At 41.9% G+C, this 12,831-nt stretch overlaps 1 protein-coding gene across 1 annotated transcript in view; it reads left to right on the top strand.

The window, feature by feature from the left end:
- The window catches only part of UBR4 (ubiquitin protein ligase E3 component n-recognin 4), a 66,362-nt gene that overhangs the window by 4,277 nt on the left and 49,254 nt on the right, over positions 1–12,831 (top strand). Inside the window, exons 6-31 of the mRNA XM_072354584.1 lie at positions 149–251; positions 387–528; positions 682–806; positions 1,123–1,247; positions 1,494–1,553; positions 1,667–1,857; positions 2,074–2,173; positions 2,255–2,392; positions 2,853–2,970; positions 3,386–3,573; positions 4,076–4,235; positions 4,369–4,454; positions 5,337–5,506; positions 5,693–5,975; positions 6,497–6,629; positions 6,800–6,879; positions 7,399–7,527; positions 7,724–7,906; positions 8,125–8,247; positions 8,338–8,567; positions 9,193–9,317; positions 9,891–9,988; positions 10,116–10,273; positions 10,711–10,920; positions 11,938–12,039; positions 12,578–12,678. Coding sequence (XP_072210685.1) covers positions 149–251; positions 387–528; positions 682–806; positions 1,123–1,247; positions 1,494–1,553; positions 1,667–1,857; positions 2,074–2,173; positions 2,255–2,392; positions 2,853–2,970; positions 3,386–3,573; positions 4,076–4,235; positions 4,369–4,454; positions 5,337–5,506; positions 5,693–5,975; positions 6,497–6,629; positions 6,800–6,879; positions 7,399–7,527; positions 7,724–7,906; positions 8,125–8,247; positions 8,338–8,567; positions 9,193–9,317; positions 9,891–9,988; positions 10,116–10,273; positions 10,711–10,920; positions 11,938–12,039; positions 12,578–12,678 — 3,661 coding nt within the window. The remainder of the gene's footprint in view (positions 1–148; positions 252–386; positions 529–681; positions 807–1,122; positions 1,248–1,493; positions 1,554–1,666; positions 1,858–2,073; positions 2,174–2,254; positions 2,393–2,852; positions 2,971–3,385; positions 3,574–4,075; positions 4,236–4,368; positions 4,455–5,336; positions 5,507–5,692; positions 5,976–6,496; positions 6,630–6,799; positions 6,880–7,398; positions 7,528–7,723; positions 7,907–8,124; positions 8,248–8,337; positions 8,568–9,192; positions 9,318–9,890; positions 9,989–10,115; positions 10,274–10,710; positions 10,921–11,937; positions 12,040–12,577; positions 12,679–12,831) is intronic.

Genomic DNA, 12,831 nt, shown 5'->3' on the forward strand with positions numbered 1-12,831 from the left:
AAGCAGCCTGATTTCTAACATGAGTATCGGTGCACTCAAGGACTTGTCTGAGTTCTGTTGTTGATGCACCTTGCTGCTTTGTAGAGTCAGTGCAATGCCCTATATTTTTTGTGCTTCTGTGATATATTTAGTGTGTGCTTGATTTTAGGTGGAAGGAGAAAACGAGGATCAAGCTTCTGCAGATCAAACCTCTGCAGCAAAGACAAAAAGCATATTCATTGCTCAGAATGTAGCCAGCCTACAAGAACTGGGTGAGGATCAGCTCTGAAACACTGTGGGGATAAAGAGTGCAAGAGCAAGCTTTTCTCCTGATGGCTGTTAGATCTGTTCTGCTTAGAAGCTCTCCCATGCCACAGTAACAGTAAAACACTGTTTTTGTTTGGTAGGTGGCTCTGAAAAGTTGCTGCGAGTGTGCCTGAACCTCCCATACTTCTTGAGATACATAAATCGGTTTCAAGATGCTGTGTCAGCCAACTCATTTTTTATTATGCCGGCCACGGTGGCAGATGCCACTGCTGTTCGTAACGGGTAAGTTTGTGTCATCACTCTTCTTTGGTATATGCTGGGTGCACTGTATGAGAGAAAACAGCTGTACCAGCTGTGTGGGATCAGTTATCGTGCTACTCTCATGAGCACTGTATAGATTGCATTGCTGATCCTTAACCTGTGTTGTTACTGTAGGTTTCACTCGCTGGTAATAGATGTGACCATGGCACTGGATACTCTGTCTCTGCCTGTGTTGGAGCCCCTGACACCCACACGGCTCCAAGATGTGACTGTTCTTGCTCTCAGCTGTCTCTATGCAGGTGACTGATTTCCTCTATTTTTAGATCTCTAAGTCATTCTTGCTTCTTCTCTCCTTTGTTACCTACACGTTCGTGGCTCACCCCACAAGTAATCTTCATTGTGGATGTGACAGCTTTACCCCATACTGCATAACGTGTGGACTGGGGCAATGTGAGCTTTGTTCTGGTGGTACTGAGGTTCTGGTATGTTCTGCAAGTGTGACTTGGTGACTCAACACCTTCTTAATAACCTGTAATTTCTCACATAACGTGTGTGAATGTCTAATACTGCTTGTTTCTGTGTGCTAAATGGGAACCTTCACTTATTTTCATCCAGGTGTGAGTGTGGCAACTTGCATGGCCATCCTACACGTGGGTACCACTCAGCAGGTACGGACAGGATCTACAAGTTCCAAAGAAGAAGATTATGAAAATGATGCTGCTACTATTGTACAGAAATGTGTAAGTAGATGAGAAAGAGTGTGTTTGTTCATTCTTGGCAAGCGAAATGTATAGAACTTGTATTTGTTTGGATTGCGGTAGATGCTTGTTATTTCTAGGCATTAGACTGGCTGATAAAGTAATTGGGTTGGCTAATTGTGGATAGGAAACAGCAATCATGTCTGGAGTTTGAAAAGTATGTGGGCTGGTTTAGTTATTGCCCAATCCAATGCTTAAACATTACTGTGGTTTTATATCTATTTGCAGCTTGAAATCTATGAGATGATTGGACAAGCCATCAGCAATTCACGCCGAGCAGGGGGTGAGGTAAGATCTGTGCCCTTCAGGAAGCTCTTATTGTGCTGTTGTGTTTTGGCATTTGGATTCACACTATTTTGGTTGTTGTGTTTTTTTTTTCCCCTCAACCTTTTGGATGATAGCATTATCAGAACTTCCAGCTGCTTGGGGCCTGGTGTTTGCTCAACAGTCTCTTCCTCATCTTGAACCTCAGCCCCACAGCATTGGCTGATAAGGGGAAGGAGAAAGATCCATTGGCTGCTCTTCGTGTTAGAGACATTATTGCTCGGACCAAGGAAGGCGTTGGGTCTCCCAAACTCGGACCTGGAAAAGGGTATGTAAGGACCCCACTGGAGTATTGTCCATGTAACTGTGCAGAGCAGATAATTACTATGGAGTCTAGTTGGTCTCGCCATTTGTTATTCAAGTCTTGATTCTTGAAAACGAGTCACCTTTTCTGTTTTCATATAGCAAAGCGGTTCCTCAGTCACCTCACTCAGTCTGCTTCCCTCCCCCCCATAATTACATTATATCTTTTATTTTTCCCTAGACATCAAGGGTTTGGTGTTCTGTCAGTGGTGCTTGCAAATCATGCCATCAAGTTGCTGTCATCCCTCTTTCAAGATCTGCAAGTGGAGGCATTGCACAAGGTGTGTAGGTAGTTCTTGTGAAACACTTGCCCTTCTCTGCTGAAACATGCTTTAAATTCTCTCTTCAATGCTGTCCTCCAGGGCTGGGAGAGCGATGGCCCACCAGCAGTGCTGGATATCATGGCTCAAAGCACATCAATCCAGAGAATCCAGCGGCTGATAGATTCTGTACCACTCACTAATTTGCTGCTGACTTTGCTGTCTACGTCGTACAGAAAGGTAAGAACTGGCGTGCAGCTGGGGAGATATCTCAGCAACTCCCACTGAGTGTCATCTGCGTGGAAAAATTCTCTCGTTAGCTGTGAATATGCAAAGAAGAACTGACAGTGTCAACCAAAGGCGCTCTCCCTCCTCGTTTGGAGGCCGTAAATTTGACAAACTTGTTGTAACAAAATAGCTCTGTGAGTGCGGTGGCATTTGTGAATATAACGAGAAGATGAAAAGGCCGCGTTCAGAACAGATGCTTTCATGTTAAAGCTGTTACTTGAAGTGTTGCTTAAATTCTTGGCATGCATAATTTCTTTTCAACCAGCCCGCATAAATTCTGATACAACTTTAAGGGAGAGGAATCTTGAGAAACTGTTAATAAATCACTCGACTGGAATTTACTGGAAGAGAATTAATATGCTTTAGGAAGATAGTTTGTTTGTAATTCAATTTGTTCTGCTGTTTCTGTAAGGCGTGTGTTTTGCAACGTCAGAGAAAGGGCTCCATGAGCAGTGATGCAAGTGCCTCCACCGATTCAAATACTTACTACGAGGATGATTTTAGCAGCACTGAGGAGGACAGCAGCCAAGGTAATGGAGTTTCCAGCAAAGAAATTAAGTCAGGGTTTTATGATGTTTTTCAGACTTAGTGAAAACCTGGCTACTGGGATTTTTGCCTTTTTAGGCTGAAATAATGTGTAATGCTGAAAATATGAAGCAGTTTGTGAGATCTGTTTGGCAGAAGCAATGCTGACTATACTCCTTTGTGTAAACTGAAGCCAGAGAGGCTGGTATTTGGCAGTATTTGCTTGAGAGGAGAGTGGAAATAATTTCATCTTGTGAATTCCCACTGTAAAAATGCTGAGCGTTGTGAGTGGAAGGGAGAAATGAAGATTGCAGATGCCTTAACTGATGTTCTTCTCCAGGCCTTTACTGTACCAAGTCCCTTGTGTAAGGTTGTTCTTTACAACCCTGTGCTTTTGCCTTTTTCTGCCTCCTATGTCAGATGATGACAGTGAACCAATCCTTGGGCAATGGTTTGAAGAGACGATATCTCCAAGCAAAGAGAAAGTGGCCCCACCACCACCTCCTCCACCACCACCCTTGGAGAGCTCTCCTAGAGTCAAAAGCCCAAACAAACAGACTGCTGGAGAGAATGGGAACATCCTGGCCAGCCGCAAAGATCCAGAATTGGTATGTGAAAGGTCTCCAGGGTTAATGAAATGATGTGTGCTGTAGCTAGCTGTGTTGACAGGTAACGTGATATATGTCAGATATTAAGTATACTGCTGATGGAAGATTGGCTTTGAAGAAATATGTTTGTGTTACTCTTCCATCAAGTGGAATATTGCTGCTGTATTGGTTATTGCTAGGGAATCAAACTGAGAGTATCAGTGTGGGTTACAAAGGAAGAGGGAAAATGAGGGCAGAGCTATAAGTGAGTGAAGCTGCTGATGGACTGCTGTTAGTGTTGGGGGAAAGACACCAATAAATTCTGCTGCCAGGAGCTTTAGAGACTTTTTTTTCTCTTTTTTAAGAGAATGACTAAACTAACTGCATTGCAATGAGTAAAGTAAATCTGCTCTCTGCTGCCAGGGCTGTTATTAGGGAAACATCTGTTTTACCAACAGTTCTGGCTTTTTTAATGTGTTTTTTTTTGTTGCTTACTACAGCGTGTTTCTCTTTTTCTTTTCAGTTTTTGAGCCTAGCTTCAAACATTTTGAACTTTATCACTTCTTCTATGCTGAACTCCAGGAATAACTTCATTCGCAACTACCTGAGCGTCTCTCTTTCGGAGCAGCACATGGCAACGCTTGCTAGCATCATCAAAGAAGTGGATAAAGATGGGCTTAAGGGTGAGTGAGCAGTACTTCTCTGTTGGAAAGCGCAGATAGACACCTGCAAATCCTACTGTTTTCATAGTTCCATACGGAAATCTTAAATGTGGGAGAGCAACAGTAAGTAAAAGGCTCAATCTCTGTATTACAGGCACTTCAGATGAAGAGTTTGCTGCTGCACTGTATCACTTCAACCACTCCTTAGTGACCTCAGATCTTCAGTCCCCTGCCTTACAGGTAAAGCCATGATGAATACTGAAATGAGATGAACAAATGTTCTTTTCTCTTCATGCCTCTGTGTGGACTCTGCACCTGGAACAGCATGTTGTGATTCCACTTGGTCCTAGGGAATGGTATTTTTCAAACAGAGCTTGGAATGTTTTGGATCCAAATTGAATGATGCTTTGCAGTGTGTGAGCTTAACATCCAGAGTCCAGGTTAATCCATTGAATTTTGGAGGTGATGAAGGCTGAGGGAGAAGTGAATTTGTTTTGGAGACTTGCCTCTATCAGTGTGTTAGCAAGAGGCATTCCTGCAGATTTACTTTGCTGTCAGGACTGATGCCAAAAGGCCTTGGAATTCTCTTAGGAGAATCAAGTTAATCCCTTTGCTTTCATGTGCTAACTTTGTAGCCTCTAGGTTTCTTTGCTGGGTCATGGGCTGACCTGACTTAACACTGTAATTAGGGCTTGCTTACCAATCAGTATATTCAGAGCCTATGCTTTTAGTTGCCTGTGTTTAAAACACCATTTTTTACACTTGTTTTTTCCCCTGAAAGCAGCTGAACAACCTTTTTGCTGAAGCACAAACTTCAGGCTGATCCGTATGATTCTGCCAAAGCCTAATCTGTCCTGCTCTGATTTTGTGGCAAATGAGTGGAGGTCATTAATGCCATTTTGTCCTTCTTTGGTGCTGAAGTTCAAAATTTCTTTTGTCTTAGGTGGCAAAACGACAATGTAAATATCCCTCAGTAGCTATGATACATTTAAGATTAGAGGAATATTGCTGTATTAGCCATTTACAACCTCTGGGAACAACATTCTTTATTCAAATCATGCTTTTAATTAAAGAAAGCAGGCAAGACTTCCTTCTTTTCACCAAGTCTCTGCTTTATTCCAGAGCACACTTCTTCAGCAGCTGGGAGTTGCCCCTTTCTCTGAAGGTCCATGGCCTCTCTACATCCACCCTCAAAGTTTGTCGGTGCTCTCACGACTTCTCCTCATTTGGCAGCATAAAGCCACTGCCCAGGGAGACCCTGATGTCCCAGAATGCCTTAAAGTTTGGGAAAGGTAAGATAATGTTTATTTTAGCTTGAAAATCAGTCATTATCTTTGCGAAATCGCCAGTATTGATTAGAAGAATAGGCAGAAAAATGAAACAATAAAAATATTTCTCTAAGCTCTGATTTAAGAGATCTTAAAGACGTATCAAAGCAAGAAGAAAAGTCACGTATGAACTTTCTCTTCTATTGTCAGGTTTGTGGGCACGCTGAAGCAGAATGCCTTGCAAGGGACTCTTCCCAGTGACGCAGAAGATCTGAATGTTGAACATCTCCAGCTGCTGCTGCTTATTTTTCACAACTTTTCTGAGAGGGGCCGCAGGTCTATCATGGTGCTCTGTATCCAGACCATTGTGGAGCTGACAGTGAACATGGACACCCAGCAAAGTTCTGTACCGCTTATTGTGGCACGCCTGCTCTTGGTGTTTGATTATCTGCTCCATCAGTATTCCAAGGCCCCCGTGTACTTATTTGAACAGGTAAAATTTTGTGATTCTGTTCTGTAATGTAGCTCATTGCTCAGCAGAAATCTGTGACAATCATTTGGTGTGTTCTGATCTCTTTGGTTTTGTTACCAATCTTTCAGATTATAATGAGAGATTAACTGCAGTTGTTGATTCCTCATGGCTGGTTCAGTCGGAGCATACATTTGTGGTGTAACTGCTGTCCTATTAAATACTGCTGGGGGCAGGATGAAAACCCTGCCTCATCTTTCAAAGTCATTACTATTTTGGGTACTTAGATATCATTTCAAATACCTTGTATGTACTGTTCTTGCTTTAGCTTGTCCCTGTTGTGTTATGGCACTGTTCTCATTAATGAGATGCTAGTATTTTGTGTGTGGCTTTTTCAGAAGGTGGAAGCTCATTAGGTAGGATCCAGGGCTTCCCTCAGAAGCTGAGAAAACTGTGTTGTAGGAATGGGATTGTTTGTATCTTAACGGCTCCCTGTTTTGTTGTTATGGTTCTCCTACTTAATGACTTAATGCTTTTCTACTTAGGTGCAATATAATTTGCTGACTCCACCCATTGGCTGGGTGAGTGGGTCTCAGGACAGTAGCAGACGAACTTCTGTCCCACTCTATCATGGTTTTAAGGAGGTGGAAGAAAACTGGACCAAACACTGCTCATCAGGTAAGAAACAACACGTGAGGAGTTTCTTGTTCCAAGATTTGCTTTTGCAAATAGATGAAAGCCATTCCCTTTCCTGCCTTTGAGAGGCATACTTAAGACAGATAAAAATGCATGTAATTCTGCTTGAACAATTTTAGTTAACAAGATTTTTGCTGTTTATCACCTTCCAGATGCAGTTCCACAGCCCAGGTTCTACTGCATCCTATCCCTAGAAGCTTGTGAAGATGATCTGAACCGTCTAGATAGCACGGTACTGGGATTTATATGTCTGTAAGCCTTCAAAGGGCAGTGTAGGTTTGACAAGTGCCAGGGCAAACAGATGAGAAGGAAGGACCTGATGCAGTGGCTAGAGCACTCCATTTTATCCAAATGGAGAAAAGAGTAGTGACTCAGTAAGATAATGTGGGATGCTTTTTTTGCACTGAGTTGTATGTCAGGGAAGTCCATTTGCAAATTCAGATGTACTACTATGAAGCTGTGTTGGACAGCTTGTCATAATACATGTGATTCAATTATTTATGCTGCAAAGCAGAACCCCACCATATCCAAATTACTTCTTGGTGCTGCTGAAACATCTGAGGCAAAGATATGATAAATAGGGGGTTACATTCCCATCAGTTTGATCCAATTCTTCCAGAATACCTGGCAGAATTAACTTCCTGAAGTTACATTTTGCGTAGTTTTGGTCTGTGGGTGTTCTTAATACTTAACAGAAAGTATAAATAAACGCAGATGAAAAACAGTGACCGTGACTTGTCATCTCTTGCAGGTTTGTGAGGTCCTTTTCTCCAGGACTATGAAGTATGATGAGCTTTACACAGCGCTGACTTCGCTCCTTGCAGCAGGGTCACAGTTTGATACACTCAGGAGGAAAGAGAACAAAAATGTCACTGCACTGGTAAGACTGTTATGTGTTGCTGTAATGTTGTCTGTGCTGAGGTGTAACAGGTTTTCAATCTTAGTGTTTTCAACCATGTTTGCCTGATTTAGCACATCTATACGAGTCTAGAGCCCCGATGAGATCATTTCTGTAGATAGAATGGTTGAAACTGTCACCTTCCTTTACTAATTTATCCAACCGTGCTCTTGTTTAGGAAGCCTGTGCACTTCAGTACTACTTCTTGATACTGTGGCGGATACTGGGGATATTGCCTCCATCCAAAAACTACATGAATCAGTTGGCTACAAACACACCAGAGATGAGTGAATGTGATATTTTACACACGTTGCGCTGGTCTTCTCGCCTGAGAATCCCATCTTATGTCACATGGATCAAGGTTAAAGTCTCATCTTCATTGGGGTGTTTTGTAATGTTGTTTGTTAGTAAGAATGTCAGTTTCTTGTTCTTCTATGCTTAGTGTGTGTGGGATTTGTTGTGTGGGCATGGTGAGAAGTGGGAACTTGTCTGCATTTTTGAAGTGTTCTAGCCTGGTAGTTGGCAGAGTGCTTTATTATAGAACACTTTCAAAGTGTGATCTTCTTCTGGCATCTGTAGGATCACCTTACCAAACAGGGGATGAAAGCTGAACATGCTGCTTCTCTCATTGAATTGGCCTCCAGCAAGTGCAGCTCAGTAAAATATGATGTGGAAATAGCAGAAGAATACTTTGCTCGACAGGTGAGCTGATGCAAATACAAATGTGCACGTGGAACATCTGCTTGTGTGGAATGATTTGCACTTACAGTTCTAATTCATTCGTATTTTAAGATATCTTCGTTTTGTGGCATCGATTGCACAACTATTCTCCAGCTGCATGAAGTTCCCAGCTTACAGTCCATTTACACCCTCGATGCTGCAATTTCCAAGATCCAGGTTTCTCTAGATGAGCACTTTACCAAGCTAGCTGCAGAAACTGATCCACATAAGTCTTCAGAGATGACCAAGAACCTCCTACCTGCTACGCTGCAGCTTATTGACACTTATGCTACATTTACCAGGTACAACCCACAGCATCTCTGATAGAAATAATGTTTTCTACTGTACATGAGGGTTTTTATTTTGTTGTTTTGGTAGAGAGCTGGATCTGTTAATAGTCCAGTGTAGTTACCCTAACTTAGATCCTTTAGACTGACCATTGTTTTTAAAAGAAGGCAAAGCTACTCAAGCTGTAATTTGGTCATTATTTCTAAGTAGCTTGATCTTACAGGACTTCCTTGCAAGTTTGTAAAATCAGCTTTTCCTCCAAATATGAAACCTCTTCTTACCACTCTGTAGGATGGTGCTGCTTAAGGTTATTTCACTCTCATTATTGAGACTGTCAGAGACCATCAGAGAGAGGAGGGGGGTGTTAATTCTTAGATTAAGAGTCTGAAGTCTTCTAAACTCTCATTAGCCCCTATGCAGAAGAAAGCAAAAATAAATCAGCTTTTTTCTTTTGAGCAGATGCTTTTGCTGGTAAGAAGCTTAGAGGAGATAAAAGCCTTGAACTCTCTTAGTGATATCACATGAAGTATGGGGCAGAACTTCAGAAGTTTGCTTTCTTATCTGTCACCATATTGACACATTTAGTTATGAAACGCAGAACTGCTTCCTTGAACTGAATCCTTTCCCTCATGAATGCAGATCTTACTTGCTACGTAGCCTCTCTGAGGAGGGCTCCGGTGAGAACAAACCTTCTGAAGAGAAGCTACAAGGTTATGCTGCTGTCCTGGCCATTGGATCCAGCCGTTGCAAGTCCAATACTCTAGGTGAGCATCCTGCATGGTTCAGATTTCCTTTTGTGCACAGGAGAAGCTTTCTGCAGTGTTTCCAACACTCAGCTTCAAAGTTGTGCACTGGCTGGTGTGCTCTTTCTCTTCTACAACCATGTTCAGATGACTGTGTTTATCCTGTCAGCATCAAACTGGGAAGTCTTTTCTTTTTAGTATTGTGGCAGCTGATAAAGAGGGGCAAGCCTTGAAAAAGTAACTAACTTGTGAGCTTATCTGGCTTATATAATGCTTTTATAACCATTCTGGTGCTCCAGTAGAATGGCATGGAAATATATGGCAAACTGAAATATTCATGCGTTGAAGACAGCTGTGAATTAGTATTTTTGCCACATTTCTAATGAAGAGAAAGAAGCTGGTGCAAACTTCAGGAATATTTTTGACTGGTAGAAGAGCATGAGAGTAACCTTCAGCAGGATATCAGATAGAACATAGCTACAATGGTGTCCTGGTTAACTTAAGGTCTAGTTTTAAACAGTTTTTAGAAGCATTCTGGTTTTCAACAGGACCTGTGGTATTACACATTGACTTACAATTCTGGATTGCTTGCAGGTCCAATGCTTGTTCAGAACTTACCATCAGCTGTGCAGACTTTATGCGACTCATGGAACAACATTCATACCAATGAATTTCCAAACATTGGCTCATGGGTGAGTCCAGCCTTGTGGGTTGAGCCAGCATAATCTTAATTCTGTAAATTAGTGGGAATGGCAAATAGTCTGCCTTTCTGCTAAGCACAATTTGGTTTGATTTTCATGTGTGTGTCTCAACCCTTAGCGCAACGCCTTTGCGAATGACACGATCCCTGCAGAAAGCTACATCAGTGCAGTTCAGGCTGCCCACCTTGGTACTCTCTGCAGCCAAAGTCTACCTCTTGCAGCTTCCCTAAAGCACACCCTTCTCTCCTTGGTCAGACTCACTGGGGATCTCATTGTGTAAGTTGTCTTTTTTTATATTACATGAATAGCTCTTCAGTTTTGGTGTGGTATCTCTAGAAAGTAGAGTCCTTGATAGGAACCCTTAGTTGGGTTAGGAGGCTGTGGATGCCCCGTTCCTGGAGGCATTCAAGGTCAGGCTGGATGTGGCTCTGGGCAGCCTGGTCTGCTGGTTGGTGACCCTGCACATGACAGGAGGTTGAAACTGGATGATCATTGTGATCTTTTTCAACGCAGGCCATTCTGTGATTAGCTGAGGCCATATGGATCAAATCTGTCTGTGTTTTATTTTCATTCATTTATGTGATCTTTTCAAAGCATAAAAAAGAAGTGACATGAAAGAACTGTTTTTTTCCAGGCATTTAACACTAAGATAATCTCAAACAAAATAATTGTCTACACTGCATATTGTTACCTGCTTTTCTTTTCTTTTCAAGCTGGTCAGATGATTTGAACCCACCACAGGTGATCCATTCCCTGTTGCCCCTCCTTTTGGAAACCAGCACGGAGAGTGTGGCAGAGATAAGCAGCAACTCCCTAGAAAGGATCTTGGGTCCTGCAGAATCAGATGAATTCCTGGCACGTGTATATGAGAAATTGATCACAGGATGCTATAACATACTGGCCCATCACTCTGATCCAAACAGGTAACGGACTGCACGTCTTCTAGTTCTCTTCCAATTAAGCTGTGTACAAAGAATTACTACAGTGTACTTAAAAATCAGTGTAGTTTCTTGAGCAGCAAGACAGAGAGGCGAAAAATCAGCTTATTTTTATCTGTTGAAGACTATTATACTTGTTGACTGAAAATGTGAGATACTTTATTCAGCTCACCAGAATTTTCAGCATTGCAGTTTAGGCAGCGTGGATTTTAATCATCTCTTCTAACTCTGGATGGATCACATATGTATCTGGGTAGTTTTTTTGTTTAATCAAATAGAAAATTATGTAAATACAAGCACAAAATCAAAGCTGGAGATGCTGACCTAACTTGCTTTATGTTCCTTTGTCTCTATTCTTGCTGTTTATAAGGATGGCTAATCCCTCCTTTATCATGGCCAACTAGCCAGATTTATGCTTCCCACCCCTTACTTGCTATGTATATAGAGAGAATAAGCTTGGTACACAGATGTTGATTGTGCCCATCTGAAACATAAAACCATTAGGCGTGATGATATTGCATCTTTTTAACGCTGATCCTCCCTGGATGGAGAGTATTCAGAAGGAGATCTATAGCGCCTTCTGTTAGAGAATGTAAAAATAATTGGATTTTGCTTGCAGTGTGTGTTGTGGAGCAAGGATGAGCACAGTAGAGGATGGGTGGAATAACTGAAAGAGATTGTAAAAGAACAGCAAGTTGGAGGAATTTGTGATGTGAGAAGCTGGAAAGATGTAGATTGTTCTAGAATTCTAACTGAGTTGCTTGCCTACAGTGTGTGCCCCTTTTTTTCCCGTGATCATTTAGTGGATACGTTGGTCTTTATGTGATGTTTGTTCATCAGTTGCTTTTCTTTTGTCTCTTAGAAGCAGAGCTTCTTATAGCTAGTGGAAGGTTTGTTACTATTGCGTTAGCAACGTTGGCTCTTATTTTGCTTATTGGCTCTCAGAATTATAGAAATTATTCTTATGTATTCTTATTTAATATGCATTTTTTTGCCCTTCAGTGGCCTGGATGAGTCCATCTTGGAGGAATGCTTACAGCATCTGGAGAAGCAGCTGGAGAGCAGCCAAGCTCGAAAAGCCATGGAGGAGTTCTTTTCAGAAAGGTAAAGTCTGTGTGAAAGTTGTAAGGCAAACACTTTGCTCCTTTCAATTTGTCAGCTCTTCAGGAATGTTAATGCCTTTGTGCAGAACAATGCAGACCAATGTAAGGTATAGGATAGCCTTCAAGCAGTGCAGGAGAGTGAGAAGATTTTCTGTGTGGGAGAAGACTTAGGATTTTGTCATTCCAAGTAAAACATGAGCAAATCCTTGTGGAGATCAGCAGTGGAGGTGTAGTGAAATGAAAAGCATCAGGATTTTGGTGTGAGGTGCTCTGTACTGTAAGACACTGCAGTTTAAGTTGTGATATCCCAGTTTCTCTCTGTCCCTCTCAGAGCAACAGATGGCTGATTGAAGGGATGAAGGTGGGGCACTGAATTACCAGGACTAATTATGTTGGAAACTGCTAACACTGCAGTAGTGCTGTGAAGAGATATAAAGGGTTAAGTGGAGGAAAGCTTTTCTATCAGTGAAAAGCTGACCTAACGTCTGGTTTTGGGCTATTTTGTAAAGCTGGCTTTAATTTTCTCTCCCTTCATATAGTGGAGAATTGGTCCAGATCATGATGGCAACAGCCAATGAAAACCTCTCAGCAAAGTTCTGTAACAGAGTGCTGAAATTCTTCACCAAACTCTTCCAGTTAAGTAAGTGGTTGTGTTGAATATCCTTGTCATGTCCTTGTCTGCCTACTGCTGCTGTTGGATTGGAGAGACTGCAATGGGAAGGTGCTTGAAAGAAAAGCTCTAAAAGGAATTGGTGTGACTTCTTCACTATTAATGGTTTTGTGTCACCTCTGT

This window comes from Excalfactoria chinensis, chromosome 20 (genome assembly GCF_039878825.1).
Source record: "Excalfactoria chinensis isolate bCotChi1 chromosome 20, bCotChi1.hap2, whole genome shotgun sequence".
Lineage (NCBI taxonomy): Eukaryota > Metazoa > Chordata > Aves > Galliformes > Phasianidae > Excalfactoria > Excalfactoria chinensis.